Genomic DNA, 23,595 nt, shown 5'->3' on the forward strand with positions numbered 1-23,595 from the left:
AAATACAAGATGTGCACCGCGAGAGTGGCTGCCTTTACAGCAGCTCCAATGTTTTGTTCTTCTACTTCTTCCTTTCATAACGTTGCTGCTGTGAATTGGGAATTTCTCCATTGTGAGACTAATAAAGGTTTTCTTATCTTAACCTTTTTTTCTTTAGTTGCAAGAAATAACTTGGGAAATAATTGTTGTGATTTGAGATGACTGCATTGAAAGACTTTTGACTGTCATATGCCATTTCAATGACAAAAAAAAAAAACAATTCCAGACAGCAGGCTATTGTCCTGTTTTTTAAATGGATTTTGAAGGTCTCAATGGACTTACAAAGTCTCCATCTTGTCTGAGTTCTGGTCTCGACCAAACCTCGTTCTCGGAAAGTGCCATCTTGAGCACAAGGCTTCAACATACTGTCCTGTACTAAGTTGATGAATAATGCAACTACAGTAGTTGATAAGAGCCATATGTGTTGTGTTGCAAAGAGAAAAAAAAGCAAGTCAGCACATCAGCCTTCAGTTCAAGTTTATTTTCTAGTGCAAATCATACCAAGTGAAAGTTTCACATCAATGGAAATGCTTGTTGGATGTAAATGGCGAGTATGAAGTTACGTTACGCGTTTACATTCGGCTCAGCCTGTGACATCACTTCCTGGCACATAGCGTTTAATCCTCGCAGGTTTAAAAAGGTCAAATTTCACAGTCTGTGTTTGTTTGAACAAAAACGCAAAAATAATGCCGCCGAGTCCGACGGCTATAAAAGTAGAAAATCACATCTGCAAAGTGGAATGAAATGAAAGGTTCAGTCACATGATGCTGGTCTGATTGCCGTGATCACCGCCTCCGTTTCCCACAATACATCTGTGATCGCACAACAACTGCAGCACGAGAGGTCAAGAAGGAGCTTCACTTAGGGCGTTGGCAATACAACTCGGAAGCCAACTGTACATGTGCCCTTGACGAGCATTCATTACCTATCCTACTAGTGCGCTCATTTGTCCATACCGTCGTAAGCTCTGTCTTAACTCGTAAGACAATTCAGCACACCAGTAGAACTACCTGTGACTAATGAGGCAAAACCGTGCACTAGTTGACAAATGCATTTTACGACTGACATGACAAAAATTGTACTCACTAACATATAGCACTTCACAAGCAGAACTAGCAGGATGCAATTGTCAACTAGAACAAGTTCTGCCTCACCTGTGACATACAGTAGTCATTGTACAACTGCACCCTAAACATTCTACTCGTGCCCAGAAATGTAATTCAGTCATGGAAGGTATTAGTGGACTAGTGGTATTGGTCGACTAGTGCATTGTGCACCCGAGTTGTCCAACTATTGCACAGTAGTCATGTCTACTATTGCCCTGAAATGTTATACTGTACAGTAGTGGAAAGCATTGGTGTGGGAAAAAAAAGGCCACTAGCAAGATGTTTGACTTCTACTAGTAGGGCTGGGTATCGATTCCGATTTCCAAAATCGATACGAATTATGATTCACATTTCACTTTTATTTGATTTTGGATTCAGTTGAGGATTTCACGCAGCTTGGGCATGGTGGGTGTGTCACAGGTGTGGACGGGAGAATCGTCGCACCTTTGGAGGGAAAAAAAGTGCTAATAGAAGAATATGGCCCCAAGTGCATAGTGCACCCTCGTACACCTTGCTCCTTCTGCCAAGATGCCCGAGTTGTTTCTACTAGTGCACTCAAATGTTATACAGTAGTGGGAAAACATCACTAATACCCTCCTTGTTACTGGACTTGTGTGGGCTATCCTTCTACTAGTCCCCGCTAGTTGTTTCTTCAAGTGGGCCCTTGCCGTTCCACGAGTAAACTACTCTACTACTGCACCCTGGTCATTCTACTAGTGCCTCCTAGTCACTTCAGTTAGTGTTCCCTTGTTCTATTAGTGCGTCCTTGTTGGCCTACTAGTGCACCCTGTTTGTTCTACTAGTTCGACCTAGTCACTCTACTAGTGTGCAGAAATGCCACAGAGTAGCGAAAGGCAACGGAGGAAACCAAGTGCAAAGAGCGTACTAGTTGGCAGACAACGGAGCACACAAGTAGGATATGGAGTAAGTGCCAAAAGGGCTTTTCCATATGTGCTCTTGTTTTCCCCAAAGTCAACGCAACATGTCCGCCATGGATCCATAGCATAGGAACTGTTTGCGCAAACACGTGACACTTAATGCGGCGCGTCGGCACGGGCGGGCGCCAGCGGGTGCCAGTCCACCCAGCGCTGACCCGGGACCAGCGTCCCGAGCGGGATGAAAGCCTCGCCCAACAGCGTGTTGTCCCAGAAGGCGCCGTCGGCCAGCACGCGCACGTGCACCAGCCGCTGCTGCAGGTCGCCACGCGGGATGCGCTCGTACACCAGCTGCAATGGCGATAAATAGGAATTAGGGGTGGCATCGATTGGGCAGATCTCAAGTCAGGATTCAATGTCCGCACTCCCTAGTGCAAACAAAAATAATACTGCTGATCATTTTAAATGATTGCAGTTCAACCGGTTTTCAGTTGGTACGTTGTTCTCCTGTATTCACCATTGCTGTTAAAACAATGCAAATTTCTCCAATGTGAATTTGAATTATGACGTATGCGGTGACGTGCTCTGTCATTTCCGCTCCTCAGTGGCTGTTTCGGTTATTTTCTCCCCAGTTATGAAGTTGCTTGGCATTTCGATTTTCGAACGTGAATTATTCTTTGCTGTGCCCTGAAGAACGCAATCACTTATTTGGGTGTTTCCCGACTCCATTTGAATCGCTGAGTATTTAGTGTGTCTTTCTCTGTGTCCTGCCTCCGTCTGTCTCCATTTGTCATAAGGCGACTAGCAGAAGGGACACTTTCTGTTTACCGTGTAAGCGATGATTTGTGACTTTTGCTAGCTAGACACCCAACGCAATGTAAGTTTTTGACTCTTTGTCATGATTAGCCACTTTAGCGATCCAGTTGCAGCTGGTAAGAGGTAACAAGCACTCCCATATAGGAACAGCTGAAAGCAGCGAAGTTGATGCGGGTGTACACTTTGGACATTTTTGTTATTTTCATGGGCAGTGCTTACACAAGGGGATACGAAGATCTCATCAACATTCATTACCACAAGTGGACAGTGGGGTCCTAATCTACCAAATTCATACCTCATATTGAATATAGCGTCTTCACCACGCACGCACTCCTAATTCCATGTCATCCCACATTAAATTCTACAGTATTTCATTTCATCTTCAGCTTTTCAGCATTCGACTGAAATTGTGTCATTTGTTTTCGTTTTGTGACGATTCACGCTATACCATCTCGTTGTATGTTGGGTTACAGGTGCGTCGCGCCGCCTTGGTCTTCCTCTTGCTGGTCTTTTGCGGGTCCGGCAGGAGGTAGAGTTTCACGTACGGGTCTGGGTCTGTACCATCCTGAAGTGACTGCTGCTGGCACACATGCACACACACACACACACACAATCACATCAGGGCACTAGTCCCTCCCCTCCCAAGGATGCACAACCGCAAGACGACGCACTGACCAGGCCTCGGATGTGCATGACCATGATGAAGAGTTTGTCGTTGCGGTAGCAGATTGACAGTTTGACCTCGCCCAGTTGTTTGCCTGAAGCCGGAGTCCATGCCATCTCTGTGTGCAAACACACACACACACACACACACACAATGTCAATGTCAATCATAATTTGGCATTTTATTTTGAAAACAAATTTGAATATCACTGAGCAGCAACCCAAGGAAATACAAAATAGTATTAGTGGGGCAGGGGGCGCACACACACTCATCCAATATGTACATGCATGCAAAAATGTGCTCTGACTTAATCACCGAGTGCTGATCAATTAATTTTTATTTATATGCCTACCCATGCCAATGTTTGGTGGCTTGATCAATCATTTTTATTGGAAGCACAAGGACATCATGCAGTGGTCCAACGAGAAGAGCAAATTCTGAAGATCAAACTGCACTTTAAACTCAGACTCACTGTAAGCGTGTGTGAGTGCGTGTGTATTTGCATGTAGTAACACGTGTTTGTGTGGGTGCGTTTTTTTGTGTAGTTGACATGCACACCAGTTCTGCTGCTGCTTGGTCCCGGTCGCTCGTCTCTGGGTAGAGGGTGGAAGAACGTGTACACCAGATCACACTGCAAATGCATGTGCACACACACACAAACACACACACTATCATATTCTGCTTGTTTATGCATGCTCAAAGTGGAAAGATCCGATACCACAAAGCTGATCCGCCCTGACTTTTTGCGCATGTGTGTGTGTGCGTGAGAGTGTCTGAGTGCGCAATGCTGATATGACATGAGCACTTCTGAGAAATGCTGTGTGTGTGTGTGTGTGTGTGCTCAGTGAAATGGAAACAGAATGTTCCAACACGGAGCTGAGGTGAGAGGTCAAGTGGTTGTTGGCAACATTACTGATGCTAAGTGACAATGCTAACATTTACACCTCCAAAATGTATGCTGTAAAAATGTGTAACATTTGGAAAGCTATCATTTAGAATGCTAACGCTCATGAGGCTAAACATGATGTTGCTCTCATTTGTGATGTGAAAAGTCACAATCGCAACATTTCCAATCTCAACATATACGCTGGGAACATTGCGTTTGTAATATTAGATGTTAATACTCATGGGCCTACTAACATTCACAATGCTTTATACATACATAAATATGATGTTTTATTAATACAAATACATTTCTAAAGGTTCTGACTGCATACTTAACACACGTGGTCTGCGATCAATAACTGAAATTGCAAGCAACATTTTCGTGTCCGATTCGAAATACGTGTTTTGATGAAGCACTGCCTCGGGGTGGACACGCAGGTGACACCTTCAAACCAAATGGTCAGTTTGTCCCTCCCGTTGCTTTCTTTAGGCCGCTTTCAAACTGGACCCGTCGTCCAACTGACCTGTGCGACATCCTGCGCGGCGTGGACCAGGTGCCACACGTAACCATTCAGCTCGTCTTTGCGCCGTTCCGCCGCTGCCTCGCCACGGGAACGGCCAATCACCAAGCGGCTGGGGAAGCTGGGGGCGGGATAGGCACCATTCTCATAATTGTGCCGGTGCACTGCTAATCGAATGTGGACACTTGCACATGTCCCTCTTGTTTGTATGTGTGTGTGTGTGTGTGTGTGTGTGTACCTGGGAAGCTTTGAGGAGGGAAACATGAGCCTGAGTTTGCTGTGAAGTTCTTGAAACTCCTCAAATGTCCTCTGCACCAACTGCGCCGCCTGCTGGCCGTCTCGCTCGACCTTCACCACGTAAGTCTAAAACACACGCGCGCAGTGTCACTGCGGCAACTGGGCGTATCCGCCGACAAGAAGGTGCGCCACTGACGTGAGCTTTTCCGCCGGAGGTGGCACGCGCATGCGCGCACACGTAGAGACTTCGGATGACGCCGTCGCTCTTCGCCGAGTGCACGCGCGGGGCGAACGACAGCGACGGCACGTCTTCGCCGCACGCGAACTTCATCTGCGCCAGATTGTGGATGAAGAAGTTCAGTTTGGTCGCCACGCTGCCCAGGCTCGACTCGATCAACCTAACACACACACACACACACACACACACACACACACACACACACACACACACGTGTTCAAGGTTTACATTAGGTTCTGTTGTAACCATGTGCATTCATGCCTTATGTACTGATGACATCATAAATGTGCGCCTCGAGACACAAGTTGAATTTGTTCATTGACCACACTTGTATTCCAAATCGTCTTTCCACATTGAAATGAATGGAATTGCAATACATCCCTTCGGCCCCCCAAATAGTATCCTGGCAAGCCAAACCCACTTTCTTTTTGCACAAAAGAAATGAGTCTGACACCCGCTCCCCACCCTCAACCGTGTCTCAACCTGGTTTCAAAATGAACCGTTCAGTCAAATTTGTTTATCTGCCATGTCCTACTCTTTGTGAGCAACATTACTCTTTGGCGGCGAAAGTGCATCCTCATTTTTGCGGGCGTGCATGCGCACCTGGTGAAGTACATGGTGGCGTCGGCCTCTGATTCGTGAGGCCTGAGAGCGTCGTAGACGTACTTGAGATCATCAATGTCAGACAGTTCGGGAATTCCACACGATAACATCTTTAAGACAAAAAAAAAAAGGGCAGACTGCTCACTCTTGTTCCATGCGTGCGTATGTGTGTAAATACACCTGTGTGTGCAGATGCGCGTGCATGTACGCACCAGGCCGAGGAGGTTGAGGAAAAGATGTGCGTGCTTCCTGATGAGGTTGTAGGCTTCACAGCAAAGGTCTACAAAGTCATGGAAGCGACTGGATGGTTTGTCACCGCCATTGATGACGTACGCCATGTCGGACGTAAAGACAAAGGGGGCGCGGTCACTGCGGCCACATAAACACACATGCACACGCACACACAATCACATTGCAATGAAAAAAGTACTTTGAGAAAACCTGAAAAGTTGGGAAGGATTGGTTGCTCTCCCTACTCCAAAGAGAAACATAACCCACGATCAAAAGTTTTTACAATCCACACAATGTATTCAGCATTAAAAGGTATTGCAAAACAATGTGTTGGCGATTACCGTTCATTCAATGCTAGTTATACATGTGTTATAATCCAACGGTGAAATTTCAACAATAGTGTAACATTCCACAAGGGCGTGACGCAACTTGTCGGCTACAGATGAATGCCAAGCACGGTTTCTTTGATCGCCACCTCTGTGGCTACTTTAGTTTTAACTTCAGGTCAATTACAAGTCATTTATTATATGACTCCAAGAATTGATTATTTTTATAATAGATGAAACAAATGATTCAAATTCAGTTCACGGTTTGGACCACAACATGTAATGATGAAAGCAGATGTTTGCACATGTTTTGATCGAACCCAAAAGATAAGAATCGGTCTGCTTTCATTAATTCATTCAGTACCAGCCAATTCTAGACCAAGTCTGAAAAGACGTTTAAAAACGTCTTTGGGAGTGAATGAGTTAAGCACTGCAGGAATCAGACGACATTTCCTTGTGTGAGGCTGAGATTAGAGGATACGTTCGATTACGTTTGTTCACGTACGTTTGCTCAAGAGCTGCCAAACTGCTCAAGTTGGACTGTGAAAATCATTCTGGATGAATTGAATGATCACTTTATCGATTCATTTTGACCTCTGAATTGAATGCTATTTCAAAAAGGGACAAGACCCTCGTGAGGATAAGCGGATTAGAAAATGGTTGGATCGACTTTTAATTGACTGTGTGCATTTATTTTGCTTGACTGGATTGCACCTTTGCAAGGCTGTCAATTGTGTTTGAACTTGGCCCCTAGAGGACGCTCACACAGCTGCAACATTTGCTCACCGCTTGATGTTGCCGAACATCTGCGCGTGGCCCAAGAACTTGCCGAAGTCGATGTGGAACATGTGGCCGCTGGTCTTCAACATAATATTGTCGTTGTGCCGGTCGCAGATTCCCAAAACGTACGTGGCCACGCAGCAGCCCGCGCACGAATAGATGAAATTCTCCACCGCCTGCCCATACACCAAATGTCACATCGCATGGCGGGGGTGTGTGTGTGTGTGTGGGGGGGGGGGGGGGGGGATACTCAGATAATCAATGCTATCAGCAATAGAAAAATAAATTCTAAAAAGATTCATTAGCGACCTCACTAGAATAATTAATGACCTTCACTTATGTGAAAACATACACCGAGCGCGTTCAACATCTCACACTAATGAAGAAACTTATAAATACCATGATGCAACACTGATTTCTAAAACGCTCAGCAAGTTTTTCCAAAAAAATAAAAATAAAGAGGCTCATAACCCGAGACACATGACGGCTGTAGCGCACCTTGTCGTACTGCTCATCAGCAGGGTTGTGCTTCTGCAGCCAGTCGGCCAGCGGTCGGTCTTTGAAGGATCCCGTCACGCCGTGCTCCACCTGGATCTTGCGTAGTGTGTCGGCCTGAGGGATCATCTCCACCATCCCTGAACGCAAAAGATGCACGCCCATCAGTCGGCTGGCCGCAGGGCAACCCGGGCCGCTCGGCGACGGCCCCCTTCTCACCGCGGCCTCGCCCGGTGGAGAAGCACTTGAAGATGACCATCCTCATGTCCAGACCCTCCTGAAGCCAGATTTTGTTCATGATGCGTATCACCTGCAGTGTCAGCATGTCCTGACGCAGGTCGTCGCCTGACTGCGAAAGTAGGCAAAAAATGGCGATGATCAAAGGTTAACTCATTCACTCCCAAAGACGTTTTTAAACGTCTTTTCAGACTTGGTATAGAATTGGCTGGTACTGAATGAGTTAAGGAAAGGGAACTGTCGCCTGACCTTGAAGATGACGCTAACATTATCACCCAGCGGGTCGACATTGCGGAAGGACAGCTTGAGCGGGACGGCGTTGGAGTTGAAGAAGGAGCACGCCTGCCGAGGTGGCCAGAGAGGGAGCGCTCAGTGACGGAGGCAAAGAGCACGCAAGCGCACGGGCCCGCTTGACTCACCGGGATGTCGATCCCCCGCACCAGCAGCGCCGGGTTGAGAGGAAGTCTGCAGCTGCTGTTGACTGAAAAGAAGCTCTTCATCTCCTCCAGACCTTCTCGCAGCACCGTCTAATGCACGCACGCAAACACAACAATGACGACAACACACGTGGACCGGCTAATGAGATGAAGATGACGATATTTTGTGTGGTAACAACAAACGTCACCTTCGACATGTACCGAGCATGTTGAGAATTTTAAATTTCAGATGAAAAGCCTCTAGATGCTTTCAAATTTTGGCAAGAAACTGTTGCCGTGGCGACATGCCATTCGCCAAAAAAGACAGCGCTGACAAAAAACGGAGCCCAGATGCTAATCTCTCATCAATATTTCATGCATTCAATGAAGTTCCAGAACTGTAAAGGTCAACAGACATTTTTTTTTTTTTTGGCGATCATCGTCGCACACTCGCAGGGTAACAACAACGACATAGCGGACGCCTTGAGGCCGGGCATCGCCATCTGACCTGTCTGGCTGTAGGCGCGGCGTCTCTGACGCTCTGGGCCACCTTAGCCAAGATGGACACCATCCAGCACTGACGGTCAAGCTGCTCTCGGAGGCCGCGGCCCACGCAGCACAGCAGGGCGGCCAGCAGGTGCTGATAGCGAGCGCGGAACTGGCTGTCCTGCAGGTTGTCCTTCAGCAGCCTGATAGACCGCAAAGGGGGCGGGACAAAGGGTAAGAAAGAAAAAAAGCGATGCTGTGGGTGAAAGCGACAAGGGCAAAAATCACCAGAAGAGGTAGTGAGCGACACTGAGGTCTCCGATGGCGCGCCGCAGCAGGAAGCGCACCAGCGAGCTGTCCAGGTAGCACTCGTACTTCACCGCCTCAACAGAACAACAACAGAAAAAAATGCATCAAAAGGGCCTATTCTTCTTTCTTCAGATGAGTTGGAAAAAATACATTTAAAGAATATCGACAGGGCGGCCCGGTAGTCCAGTGGTTAGCACGTCGGCTTCACAGTGCAGAGGTACCGGGTTCGATTCCAGCTCCGGCCTCCCTGTGTGGAGTTTGCATGTTCTCCCCGGGCCTGCGTGGGTTTTCTCCGGGTGCTCCGGTTTCCTCCCACATTCCAAAAACATGCATGGCAGGTTGATTGGGCGCTCTAAATTGTCCCTAGGTGTGAGTGTGGGCATGGTTGGTTGTTTGTCTCTGTGTGCCCTGCGATTGGCTGGCAACTGATTCAGGGTGTCCCCCGCCTACTGCCCGAAGATGGCTGGGATAGGCTCCAGCACCCCCCGCGACCCTAGTGAGGATCAAGCGGTTCGGAAAATGGATGGATGGATGAATATCGACATATTTTTAAAAATCTAATAAAAAACGTTTCATAAGTCATTCAAATGACAAGAGTATAAACAAAGCATTTACATAAAAAATTAAATTAAAAATGAAGAACTAATTCAAACTTAATTTTAAAAAAATCTAAAGAATTCCAAAATATAATAAAATACATTTTAAAGAACAAAATAAATAAAAGATGCAATTATGAAAGTCAAAGTGAATACAATAAAATGAGAGAAAAAAACCTCACAAAATAATGAAAAATGAACAAAATACATGATAGAAAAAATACAAATGAAGCCAATGAACCAAATGAATCAAATATACTGTAGATTAAAATTTAAAAAAAAAACAGGATAAGCAAATCAGTCTGATGAATGAAAATAAATCAAGTCAAGTCAAGTCAAGTCAACAGTATTTATAGAGCACTTTCAAACAGCCATCGCTGCATACAAAGTGCTGTACATGGAGCAATTTAACATGCACAATAAACAGTAAGACAAATCGGTAATAAAGGCGGTAGAAAGCACCAAACAGTAAAACCAAGAACAAATCTAAGTCATGCTGAGTCGAATGCCAAAGAATACAAGTGAGTTTTGAGGAGGGTTTTGAAGATGGGCAGCGAGGAGGCTTGCCGAATGTTCAGTGGGAGGTCATTCCAGAGAGAGGGACCAGCAACAGAAAAGGCTCGATCCTCTCTGAGCCTCAGTTTAGTTCTTGGTACTTCTAATAAAGTCTGGTCCACAGACCTGAGGCGCCGGGCAGGTGTGTAGGGGCGGATGAGTTTAAGGCCCAAGTTTGAGACTGTTGACTTAAGATAAGGAGACAGGGGGCCCAAGTCTACAGGATGGAATGTACAAGGGCCACTGGGACCAAACAATATCACCTCTGTCTTCTTTTCATTGAATCTCAAGAAATTTTGTGCCATCCAGGTTTTGATTTCTTCCAGACAGGATAGGAGTGGCCTTAATGAGAAGGCGTCTTTCTTGCTCAGTGGGACATAGATCTGGCAGTCATCTGCATAGCAGTGGAAGGGAATACCATGTTTCCTTAAGATGGAACCCAATGGGAGCAGATACAGCGAGAACAGCAGAGGCCCCAGAATTGAGCCCTGTGGAACACCACATGACAGGGGAGCAGTGCGTGACTCAGAGCAGCCAAGGCTGACACAGAAGGTTCTGTCAGCTAAATAGGACCTAAACCACTCAAGAGCACTGCCGCCAATGCCCACCAAGTGCTGCAAACGAGACAGCAGAATACTGTGATCCACTGTATCAAATGCTGCAGTTAAGTCCAATAAAACTAGACACACGTGGTCTCCAGAGTCATTTGCCAGGAGGATGTCATTAGAAACGCGTAACAGGGCTGACTCCGTGCTATGCATCGTCTTGAAACCTGACTGGAAGACCTCCAAGATGTTATGTTCATCCAAGAAAAATTTCAACTGCATGTGCACCACTTTTTCCAGAATTTTGGAAATGAAAGGCAGTTTGGAAATGGGCCTGAAACTTGACAGCACATCTGGATCAAGGCCAGGTTTCTTGATCAAGGGTTGGACCACAGCATGTTTAAACTGTTGGGGAACTACACCAGAAGAGAGGCTGCTGTTGATGATATCCAAGACTGATGCGCCAACACTCGGGAGAACCTCCTGAAAGAAGTGCGGGGGAAGAGAGTCGCAAGGGGAGCCAGATGGCTTCGTCTGGCGAACTACATCCTCCAAAAGCGCCAAGGACACAGTTTCAAAAGAATTTAGCACAGCTGAACATGGAACATGGACAGAGGGGTCAGATGCGGTATTTGAGACCGGAGTCCTAGCTGTAGAGACCTTATCAATGAAAAACTGAAGGAATCTGTTGCACATCTCGGGTGAAGAATCCGAGCAAGTAGGCAGAGGGGGTTTGAGTACAGAATCTATCGTTTTAAATAGTGCTCGTGGGTTGTGACGGTTAGCTTGAATAAGGTCCGACAGATATTCTCTTTTGGCCTCTTTCACTGTGAGCTGGTAGTTACGCCAGCAGTCTTTCCAAATTTGATAAGAGACATGCAATTTGTCATTTTTCCACTTGCGTTCGGCGTTGCGACACCCCTGCCTAGCTGCGCGGGTAATGTCGTTAAACCATGGCTCAGGTTTAGGTTTTGGGAGCACAGTTTTTGAAGGAGCCACCAAATCCAGGATGGCACGGCATGATGAGTTGAACCAAGAGGTGAGTTCCTCTGTGTTAGACGAGGGTACGCAAAGGTTATTAAAGGCATCAGAGAAACGACTAGCAGTGCGAGGGTTAAAAATTCGGTGTTTAAAACTAGGAGCGGCAGATTTCACAGCAGCATGCGATAAGACTACGTCAAATAAAACTGCCATGTGATCAGAAATCCCATTTTCAAGGACTTCCAGATTTGACACCGGTAGACCATAAGCAAGGACAAGGTCTAAAATATGACCTTGTTCATGTGTCGGGCTGGTCACATACTGCACGAAATTAAAAGAGTCGATAAGTCTTAAGAAGTCCTTTGCTAGCGTTTTTTCCGGACAGCACACATGGATATTAAAATCCCCCATTAGGAGGATATGATCATATCTCAGCCTGATTTCCGCAAGAAAGGTTGAAAAGTCGCTTAAAAAGTCTTTGTTGTATTTAGGAGGACGGTAAATGACAGCACAGAGCACCGGGAAAACACGACAGACTTCAAAGAAGGTTGCTTCAACCTTCTTCAAAATCAACCCTTTTCGTGATTACTTTCCTAAAAATCAAAATAAATCAATCAACCCAAGTTGTTATGAGGTCTTACCTGCACAAGCTGAGGCAGGAAGTCGATGAGCTCGGCCTCGGAGATGGCGTCCATCCACTGGACGGCCGTCCTGCGTAGCTCCTGGTCCGGGAATCTGAAATCGTCATCGTCATCAACATTGTCATCGCACATCGCCGCAATACCCGGCAGTCTGATACTCACGAGCCGTGCAGCAGGCCCAGCGCGTCCAGGTGGCCCGGGCAGGCCCACTGGCCCAGCAGTGCATAGATGTCTGGCAGGCAGGCCCACTGCCAACAGGGGGCGCTGGCCAGCACCAGCGGAAGCGCGCCGCTCTCTGCCTGGCAGAAGGCCTTCTTCTCCCACACTGCGCGCTTGTCCTCCACCGTGAGCCTGAAACGCACATGCAAAAGCGCTCACCACCCACGTGTGCGCGTATGTGTGTCGGCGGGTCTCTTGTATCTTACCAGAAGAAGGCTTTCTTGTGCAGGATGTCCCGCAGCGCCACCTGGCTGCCGGCATCTAGTCTGGAGAAGTCGTACTGAGGGCAGAAGTCGGCGGCAGGCGGCGTGCTGAAGCAAATATCGAAGGCAGAGGACGGGAAGTCCACCTGCCAGCGATAGCGTGAGCGCGTGCGAGAAGCACATGGCGGGCAACGCGGCTTCCCTTGCCGACGGCTCGTCCCACCTGCAGGATGACGCTATCCGGCTGGCTGAAGTTGGGCGAGCCGGAGTGGGCGTTGACGCTCCTCCCCGCCATAGAAGGCCAAAGGCCCAGCAACTTCCTGCCGCGCGTCAGCACGCTACACACGTCGCCGAAAATTAACACGCAGGCGGTGACGCTACGCAGACGGGCTAACGGGGATGGGAAGCCACTTACTGCCGGAAGTCAAAGAGCGGCATGGTGACCCAGCCCAGGGCCTCGGCGCTGCGCCGCTGCCTGCTCTTCTCATCGGCGCCACCGGGTGGCGGCAGGGAGCTGGCATACAGCGTCACTGTCAGCTGCGTCTCTCGGGGAAGCTGGCTGATCTGCACCGGGAAAGTCACTCTGCGTGCGCCGGTGGGGCACAACCGGATGACAGACAATAAGGGGAGGGGGAAAAGGGGCGACAAGTGCAGGTTAAAGCGATCATTACAGGTGAGGAGAAAAGGCAGACACTGCAAACACTTACCTCTGGTCCCACACCACCAGGTGGAAAAGGTATTTGCTGACCGACTGTTTGCTGGTGTGCTGGGGCGCGCATAGCTCCGCCCCTCCGTGACTCAGCGCGCACGACAGGAAGAATCCCTCATAGCTGGCGCACACACACACAAAGACGACACAGAAACATGTTCATGAATACTTGTCATGCCAGGCACCTTCACACCTCATCGCCCCGCCTCCTCCAAGAGGTCAGAGTTCAGGCCTAAAACTGATGAGTGCGTGACCACAGAGGGCGGAGCTTGGCCAACATGTAAAACCTCCACACAAAGAATGCCCGCCGTTCTCTGGCTTCTCGTTTGTCACAAAGTGTACAGGTTGGGCAAAGTATCGGTTCGCGTTTCGAGATGGTGTCTGTTTTTTAACTGAGTCTCTGTCTGACAAAAGACAAAAGTTGTTGCGCGAGAGTGAATGCGTGTGCGCGCGCATGTGCGTGGAAGGGGAAGTTACCTGGCGGCCCAGGTGACGGGCACTCGGTGGGCGGCGTAGACGTTGAAGGAGAGCACGGCGGCGGCGTGTCCCGCCTCTCGGACAGGTGCGGCGCCCGGGTGGCTGTGCGGCGCCGTGTGGAAGTTGGCATTGAAGGTGGCGCAGTACAGGTCCACCAGGTCCAAAATGGCCGCCGTCAGCTTCTCCACAACCTTTTCTGCGAGATGGCGAGTGAGGCAGATGATGCGAGCATGAGGACGAGTTGCAGGACGGCTGTGCGGACGGATAGATGTGGGCTTACCTCGGTTCTCCCGGACGGACAGCACCGAGGCGTCCTGCGGGCGGAAAGGACCCTTTCAGTTGTGGGGTGGATGGCAGCAACTGAGACTGCGCCTTTTAACTCATTCACTCCCAAAGACGTTTTTAAACGTCTTTTCAGACTTGGTCCAGAATTGGCTGGTACTGAATGAGTTAATACGGTGTGCCGTATGGTCGTGAAAATTCTAATTTGAAAGTTTAACCCTGTCTTAAAACCCAAAATTGAATCCTTAACCCTGGCTTGAAACGCAATTTGAAGGCTCAGTTTGAATCCCTAATACTTCCTGAAGGCCGAATTTACAAGCTTAAAGCCGGCTTGAAGCTTGTAAATTCCCAAATAACCAAAATGGGCGTTCTTTCGTGACAACGTTTGTCGGTGCGGCGTGAAGTGAAAGGGAAGCGGACCTTGAGGACTTTGGGCTGCAGGCGACAGGGACAAGCGGGCAGCTGGTTGAGCGCCGCCGTCACATCCGGCGTCTCCACGGCCGCCAGCGAGCTGCATAGCGCCTTCACCGACTGGACCAACCGCTCCACACGTAGCGCGAGTTCCGCCTGCCAAACCAAACCGCCGACGAGTCAGTGCCGTGTCCGTCGCTGTCGTCGCGGCGGCGGCCGCCTTACCTCGGCCAGCGTAAACGATTCGGCCTCGTTGTGGAAGGTGTCCAGCAGCAGCGTCAGAGCCTCCCTGCGCACAAAACGTCAAAACATTACGCTCCAGCAACAGTTGTACTCTTCACATGGAAGGATCTTCAAAGATTTAAAAAAAAATTTTAATCTGTGACATGAATAGGAAAAATTAGGCATGGAACACTTTGTGTGTCAGCCTGTACGGTGCGTTCTGATAATCTCCACAAATAGTGCGTATTGCATATCGTCAGTGTCGAGCGCAACGTTCACCAAATTTTGCACACAACTGGTCAGTCCCCAGGCAGGTCTGTTGTTTGGACTTTCGCCCATCCCCCCCCCCCCCGCCCCTGCCTGGTGCCTCTCACCTGGTGACCGTCTGTTTGATGGGTCGCTCCTGCAGAAGGATGCCGTGGTTCAATGTGGATGCCAGCTCGTCGTCATCCTTCTGTTGGGTTCAAAACCAAAAAATAAATAAATAAATAACGTTCACAGTTTTGGACATCACGGCTCACCAACCTTTTGGAAAGCTACCTCTCGGTGACTCGTAACAGTCTTCCCTCACTTTTCCTCGGTCATACGTTGCGTGATTCCCCGCAATAGGTGACCATGCGCAAAGCAGATGTTGACTTTTTTCGGTGTGGGTTTTGTTACACCTCTATACAAACACGCCCACACCGTTTTCACCCTTCTGAAGAAAATGAAGAATGCCGGCACTATAAATTCTTGGACGTCCAACGGAAGAATAAAGCAACTAAGAAGATGAGTCAGAACAGAAGCCAAGGCCACTCCTATTTTTGGTTTTACTGCACCAAAAGGTGCATGAACCCACCAGCATTGTACCTTTAGGCTACGATGCAATGCAGGATTCTGGTTAAAGTAAGCCATTTTAAACGAAAAAGAAAAACTTGCTTGTTATTTTAATTAATTACTGTACATGGATGTTTCATCATCCTCGTGTGCTGCGGGAAGCAAAGCAAACTCCGCTCACATTCACTTTTAACGCAGCACCCGTTTCCTTTCCTCGTTCTTTCCCGACGCGCTTGGTGGCGGTACTCAAGTTTTGGGGCACTCTGAATAACCAAATAGTACATTTAGGCAGGGCCCCGGGGGCTAAAGGGTGGCTTGACCGATACATAGGAGGGCAGAGGAAATCATTTCTAAATATATCGTGTGCATGTGTGTGCACGGACCGTGCGTGCCAGCTCTGTGTTGATGGAAGCTCTCTGAGTGAGGATCAGTCGAACGTCCCAGTCGAACTTCAAACAGTGTTGCACATACTCCAAACCTGCCAAAGTCTGACAGCTGCCACACGCACACCAACAAACAGATGTGCGCGCATAACAGGACCGTTGGAGGACGAGAAGAAAAGAGAAGAAGAAGAAGAAGATTGGTCCAAGTGGAAAAGCAGCACGTCAAAAGCAAACAACAGGAAGTGTCCCGACCCGCACGGAAGCTTCATATTGTTTCGCAGCGACAAGTTCACGGCCAACGCTTATCGCAACACAACACACTTCCATCAATAAGCTCGTGCACGCGCACAAAGAAACGAACTTGGAGACCTCGTTGTGCTCAACTGTGTACAAAATTTGTGAAACGTTTGTGTGTACGTCGGAGTGCATAGCATGCGAAACATGCAAAGGAGTGTATACACAATTTGTTGACTGTCACTCTCCGATCTTTCGAGAATCCATGATTCCATCCAAGGCTCAGCGAAGGTTGGATGGATTTGCAGTCATTGGCGTTCATTCCAGTTACTGTGTCTGGTTGCAGTACATTCTTTCCGCCAATAGAGGGTGCAATACAATGTGAAACGGTCATGACGAAGGACGTTTCCGGAGAGTGGAAATGTTTGTGTGGATGACGCGCATGTTGTGACAACGCATCGGGCCCAAATCATTTGCATCAACCTATTTTTGAAGGCGACTTTTTTTCTCAGCCCTGCAGAGCGGCTAAAAAGAGTGCAAAAATAATGTAGAGAATGAGTACAGCGTGTACTGTGCCAAAAATGCATACAGTGTAAAACGTGTGTTTAAAAAAAAGTTTGAAAGCCTCTGCCTGAGTGGGTAATAAGTATCATAAGAACTATCACAAGTCAAATAAAATTTGTGAAAAATGACTAAGTGAGGAGGAAGAGAGCAGTGAAAGTCACACCTCGACGCTGACACTGGAAAGTGCAATTAGGATTGTGAAGGAGCCAGTTTGGTACATTTGAACAAGCCGCGGTGACAGAATTTGAAATATGTGTGTGTGTGTGTGTGTGTTTGTGTGTTGCACTCTGATGTGTACATGACCACAGCTCAGCCGCTGCTTGATATGATTGGAAAGAGCGCAGACCGCAATCTGTCAGCATTTTTCCAAATGAAAGCTCTCAAATTGCCTCAGCACAGACACGGGGCGCGACGGTGCATGGTAGAAACATAATGTTGGGGCCTCATTGACTAATAACTTAATCTGTATGTACAGTCTGCAGCCATTCCAAGTAATGATATTGAGATGAAGAATCTGAATTAATTTTAAATGACCGCATATTTGTATAAGACCTGCCCCTAATTCCCTGTTCATAGGCATCCGTTTGACGGCATCTCAGGCCATGTCAGAGGTTTATAAGATGCAAGAGATGGTACCAAACGTTCAGAAATTTCTCAATCTTTATCCTCTTTTGAAAAGGTTGGCATCAAGATGAGTGGTGAAAAAAGGCAGCTCGTGTACTCCTAAAGCTACCATCGTTTGTATTTTTGGGAGAATGGATTAGTTGAGAGGCTTTCAAGTGCATGCCTTAGGGGAATTCCCAGAAAGACAAAGTGCTTACTTCTGGAGGTACTCGTCATGTCCGCACACCTTCAACAGGTAGTCATCCACATCCAGGTGGTCCAGGTCCTCGTGAGCATAGCACAGCGTCTGGTAGATAATCAGGTCCGCCGTGGAAGAGCCTAGCGCACATGCACAATGGTGAGCATGGGATGGCTGGAACGGGCGGGCGAGCGAGCGAGCAAGTGAGCGAACCGTCGCAGGTGAAGGTGAGCGGCTCTCTGAAGTGGGCGCTGACGACCGACACTTTGACGCTGAGGCCCGGGCCGCGATGGAGCTCCTCCTGGCCCACCCACGGAGACCAGGCCAAGCCGGCGTTCTTGGAGCGGTCGCTGTGCGGGTACGCCGAACGGAGCCTTGGCAAACACAAGTCGGTTCTCAGGTGCTGCGCGCATGACTTGAAATGGTTTAAAGACACAAAGTCTTTTAAACAATTAAGGGATTGTCAAAATATGTATTCATTCATCGTTAGATCTTTAATTGACTGTTTCATGAAAAAGTAATCATCAAAATTCCAGCTGATGATTCTTTTAACGAAAAGGCCGCTAAAATCTCCGGAATAATTAGTAGACAGTAGAGAGGAAAAGGTGAACCAGCAGAAGGGGGAGCCTGATCCCAACCTACGCCTCCAACTGCGCCAGGAAAAAGCCCCGCGCGCGTGCGCCAACCTTACTCACACATCCAGCATATGGCAGAAAGCCGCCACCTCCTCGTCACGCTCCTCAGACACTTGGAAGAGTTCGTACCCGAAGCCGCTCGTCCGGGAGCCTGGCGTCACCTGTCAATCATACGGTCGTCAAGTTTAAACGCGCGCTGAGACTTGATTGGCCGTTGAGTGGTACGCGCCTCTGTTGTTCCGCCCGCTCACGACAACACAACCGCTTACTTGTGTGCGGCAGAGGCGACGACAACGGCAACTTGTGTACTCTTGTCAATTGTGTACTCGTGTTGGGCGCAAAGCACAGCAACACAACACTGTTAGTCCCTTATACCAGCAGACACGGGCGGGTCACGTGACCACTGGTGAGTGGGGTGGGAAGGGGAAATGTGCTGTGAATACTTTCATGATCATCAGTATTAAATATTAGGTCACTGGATATTTGGAAATCACACTTTTCTTTTTTTTTTGGGGGGGGGGGGGTATTTAGAAAGGGGACAAAATGTTGTCAAAAATGTCATCAAAAATGTAGGTAATATGAAAATTGAGCTATTCTTGGACAGTAAATAGAGGAATGATCCCACCTGTGTCAATTTGGGGCACTGGCGTCTTACCGGGTCTGCTGATGCTCGGCGTTGGTTCTTGTTGCTCTTGGCAACAGGTAAGTAGGTCCTGGGTGGGACTTGAGGGGGGAGGGTGTTGCTCCGCGCCACGGGCTTCCCGGCTGCGTCGCGCCGGCCGCTGTTGAGCCGGGCCAGCGAGTCGTTGATGATGTCGTAGTCGAGCTCAACCGAGAGGACTTTGGGCAAGTCCGCATCAGGCGTGTAGACATTGACATCGTGGGTCGCCGCGGGTGCTCTGACCGGCAAGAAGGGATTCTCTGACCCGGACGATGAAGACGGCGGCGGCGGCGGTGGGATGGGGTTCCGCGGTGGGATAGCAGGGGGGGTGTCGTCAGGAAAAGTTTGGAAACTTTTAGGGAGGAGTTTGGGATCTGAGGTGCTGCGCTTGGTCAGCTCGGGGCCGTCGAGGATGTAGAGGTGCCCGCCCTGGGGGGGGGGCGCCCCGGCGGGAAGGGCCGGTACGGAGCAAGGACCCCCGGCTCGGTGGAAGGAAGAGTCGGATGGGGTCGGCTCTCCGGAAGTTTGTGCGTCAGGGGCCTTTTTGTCCCGCTTGAGCCTGGAGAGGGCGTCGTACTCCATCTGCAAGGCTTCAGCCAGGACAAGCTCCTTCTGACTCAGTCCCAGAGACTCCAGGCAGGGCCAGCTCCCGCTCCCGCCTTCGCCCCCACCACCGCCGCCGCCCTCCTTCTGTGTCTGCGCCGCCGACATGACGCAAACGTGGCAATCTGCTAACAGAACGCACAGCAACAATTCAATAGCGATATGGATCGTGATACGCGCATGATCAACACCAATACAAAATGCGTTTCATAGTTGTTGGACATAAAAAATATATATATACTGTACATCAGGAAGCAAATGCGGAGCCCGGCATTCTGCATGCTGTAGATCGAGGCTATAGCATTTGTGCCACAATTACAGTGAGCAAAGAGGAAATTTGGAGCATCAAGTGTGTTTTGAGCGCAGTCGAGTGGCCGAGTGCCCACCCGAAGAAAGCCACTTGAACCTACTGCTTATGTATGTTTATGTGAGTGTGAATGGTTGTTCGTCTCTGTGCCCTGCAATTGGCTGGCAACCAGTTTGGGGTCTACTCCGCCTATTGCCTGAAGGCAGCAGGGATAGGCTCCAACACACTCGTGACCCTTGTGAGGATCATTGTTGTATTGAATGTCTGATGAAGTTCTGGTCAAGTCAGGCTAAATGCTGAATGTAAAGTCAATCAAAGTTGACATGCAGTAACTGAACGAAGTTTGCACGATTTGGAGTGCAAGCGGGGATGGAAAAATACTCAAAAGATGGCGTGGATGCCGTCGGCCCAAGTGAAATCCAGACAGCACATTGCAGCAACGTGTGGCCTAAGTTCTTTTTGCTTCTCCTCCCTCCAGCACGAAGGTAGGAAGGAAGAAAGGAAGGAAGGAAGGAAGGAAGGGTGCAAAACAAAAGAGTGGCGCTCTCCCAAAATCCATTTGGAAAAAAAAATACTCCAAGAGAAAACAGCAGCTGACATTTTTTTGACGGACATCCTGAGCACGTCACAGTCACCTGAAACAAACTCGCCAGTCGTCATTTTACATGTCATAATCCCAGCGCAGTACATACAACATGGGGGCAAAAGGGGCTTGCCTAACAGTCAAAGGCCGCTCATTCCATAGTTTTGGAGGGGTCTCAATTCCTTTCAGCTCATCAGTATGGCACTAATGCTAGTCGTTCTTCCCAGAGGATAAAGAATGTCTTATGAATTGTTATGTTCTCTAGCCACACTTTTTATGTTCAATCTGATAAAGGGTTTTAATAGCACAACATAGATGTTATTTAGCGTTCGCATTGAGTAAAAGGCTCAGTTCAAGAAAGAGTGCCATTCTCTTTGCTCTCTGTTTAGTTTGAGAGTAAACTTTAGATGGGAGTCAATTGTTTGGTTACGTTTATCTTTGATGGGGGCAAGTGAACAGGCAACAACCACGATGTGTGTGTGTGTGTGTGTGTGTTTATGCATTTAAGTGGGTCACAGCTGCTTTTGTAAAAGGAAGCCCCTCCCCCTCTGGTGACTATAACACCCCTCACGCCGCCATGTTTGACTTGGACAATGACTGGCTAGCCACCATCAGCACGCGTGTGTGTGTGTGTGTGAGTGTGTGTGCATGTGTGTGTGTGTGTGTGTGTCACATGGTGGAAGTCAGACTTTGGCCCCGGGGAGTCGTAAAAGAAGGCTAAATCTCAACCTTTCAGACACACAAACACACGCACATGTCACACAAAACAAATCTTTGCAAAAACCACACGTACAGAAACATGTTTTACTCACACACGCACGCACACGCACAGACACACGCGCGCGCGCACACACACACACACACACACACACACACACACACACACACACACAGAGTGCAGTTCTAGTAATGGGGCCATTTGACATAAACATCCTCATGTCAAGAGTGAATGACAGGTGAAAAAACGTGCTGATGTCATCGTCACTAATGTGTGCGTCTCCATGGAAACGCACTCTGGTCCCTCGGTGGAGCTGAATCAGCAACCGCCACCATGTCAACGATTGGCCGCTTCAGTATACGAAGGCACAACATTCAGGTGACAACATGACAGCTTTACACACACATACACACACGCACACACATTCACACGCGCGCGCGCGCGCACTGCATCATCAGTCCAGTAATGACGATGACGTCAAAAATTTCTCACACTTTCGGGCTCTATCAAAGTTTTACAGGCACACAACAGCAATGACGTCATACCTTTTGAATACGTGTTCATATTGAACATGACGGTGGGGTGGCCGAAGTATAAATCAGGTTTGGACATCCGCATTGTATTAAAAAAACAAACAAACAAACATGGAAACATACAAAAAGAGACACCTGCGCCACAGTCCATTGACAAAAATCATGATTTGAACACAGCCCGTTGATTTGCTCGACCAGAAAGGATTTCCACTAACTTCATCCAGTACAGCACTCTGCGGTAGCTTTACAGTTTTACACGGATTTGTATTTAAATGTTTGGTAACAATTGGATTGCAATGTTTTGCACGTTTCCAAAATATCAAGCGGTTCTGACGGTTCTGCGCTTGAGGAGTTTCCAGCGGAGGGCGGCGGCGAAAGCGGCAGCACGACCCACTTTTCATCCTCATATCTTTACTGCTAAATTCATTTTAGGAGGATTATATTCACGACGATGTTTTCACGTAGTCCTTAATCCGATTTTCAACCTAACAATGATAATCCATGTGGTCGCTACCAGTCGCAAGATTCCAGCTTGTTTCAATTGAGCAAGTTCGAAATGCAGTTTGATGTGAGCGCTCGTCGCCGGGACAGTAGCGAGTTGACCGAGCCAGCGTGTCAAAAGGTGAAAAGTGTGCATGCTAACCCGTGCTAACGCATGCTAACGTGCTAAATTTGCGATGAGACTGATCTTGACCTACCTGAGTGGCTGCCTGGCGGCCCGCACCCGGTTCACCGCAGCCGGCGTCGTTGGGCGGCGGAATGAGCCCTCTTCATCGGAACGAAAAAAATAAAAATCCCAATCCCATCCGAGTGAGCGAAGAAAGACTTTCTGATGGATCAGTGGGTTAATCCTGATGCGGTTCTTCCAAGTGCCAGTGGTGGCTGGCAGGCTGGGGCGAACAATGCGGCAGCGGCGGAAGTCTCGCGGCTCCCCGGGAGGCTCGGAGCCAGGCCACACCGACCGCAACACACCGCCGGAGTCGCTTCTTTTTTTTTTTTTGGACTCCTCGCCCCCTCTGAACAAGTGGCATCCAGTCCAATCTGAAACGAACCATGTCGTTTCCATATTTTTTTTCAAAGTAAAAGTTAGTGAAGTGTTGATAGTTGCGTTCAAATGAGTTCAAATATTTCAGTTGCTGAGGTGAATGCTCGTGGTTTATCTGTTTAACCATTGCCGAGACATTTTTAATTTGAATGATAATTTAATATCACCTGTACTTCCGGTTACGTTCATTTCAGCGCTTGACTAGTAGAGGGACTGCGAAAGAATATTGTCAAATAGTGATATCTAGCGGCCGTGGAATTCTAATTCCAGTCCCCTTTAAACATGAGAATCAGCGTGAAGATGAACATTTTCGAAAATTTTACATTAAAGCTGCAAATGAATTTAGGAATGGGACGTTCAGAATTTTAAATCTGTTGTAAATATTTCTACAAAATGGTTTATATGTGTTACAAATATTTTAAAATATTTTTTTTTACTGTGCACTGCGATTTACTGGCGACCAGTTCAGGGCGTAGTCTCCCTTTTGCCCTGAGTCATCTTGGATAGGCTGCTTGTTTTTAAGATGTGCTGAATGTAGTCATAAAAAAACAAACACATTAAATCACTTTTGAGTGTTTAGTGCTGACATCAGTTTTACATACAAAG

General features: G+C 48.2%; 1 protein-coding gene across 3 annotated transcripts; it reads right to left on the reverse strand.

Moving 5' to 3' along the window:
• Positions 1 to 499: 499 nt before the first annotated feature.
• Positions 500 to 22,946, reverse strand: pik3c2b (phosphatidylinositol-4-phosphate 3-kinase, catalytic subunit type 2 beta). 3 transcript variants are annotated; one of them, XM_086117193.1, is made up of 33 exons: positions 22,643 to 22,946; positions 19,195 to 19,928; positions 18,600 to 18,700; positions 18,118 to 18,278; positions 17,924 to 18,044; positions 16,305 to 16,416; positions 15,480 to 15,559; positions 15,109 to 15,172; positions 14,893 to 15,039; positions 14,471 to 14,504; positions 14,191 to 14,386; positions 13,712 to 13,834; positions 13,420 to 13,587; positions 13,228 to 13,342; positions 13,008 to 13,150; positions 12,745 to 12,933; positions 12,583 to 12,676; positions 9,244 to 9,338; positions 8,978 to 9,158; positions 8,473 to 8,580; positions 8,303 to 8,395; positions 8,036 to 8,165; positions 7,820 to 7,956; positions 7,328 to 7,497; positions 6,197 to 6,353; positions 5,985 to 6,094; positions 5,340 to 5,541; positions 5,145 to 5,269; positions 4,910 to 5,027; positions 4,059 to 4,131; positions 3,512 to 3,618; positions 3,285 to 3,413; positions 500 to 2,371 (listed from the first exon to the last, which is right to left on the reverse strand). In XM_086117193.1, exons 2-33 carry the CDS (start codon positions 19,909 to 19,911, stop codon positions 2,180 to 2,182), a joined length of 4,692 nt encoding a protein of 1,563 aa, XP_085973319.1. In that variant the 5' UTR covers positions 19,912 to 19,928; positions 22,643 to 22,946; the 3' UTR covers positions 500 to 2,179. The 3 variants fall into 3 exon arrangements, with proteins under 3 accessions (XP_085973319.1, XP_085973320.1, XP_085973321.1); XM_086117194.1 differs by having other exon boundaries at positions 19,195 to 19,931; XM_086117195.1 differs by lacking the exons at positions 19,195 to 19,928; positions 22,643 to 22,946 and having other exon boundaries at positions 18,596 to 18,695.
• Between the last annotated feature and the right edge of the window lie 649 nt (positions 22,947 to 23,595).

The sequence above is a fragment of the Hippocampus guttulatus genome, chromosome 8, assembly GCF_054856545.1.
Source record: "Hippocampus guttulatus isolate MCC_2025c chromosome 8, RoL_Hgut_1.0, whole genome shotgun sequence".
NCBI classification, from domain to species: domain Eukaryota; kingdom Metazoa; phylum Chordata; class Actinopteri; order Syngnathiformes; family Syngnathidae; genus Hippocampus; species Hippocampus guttulatus.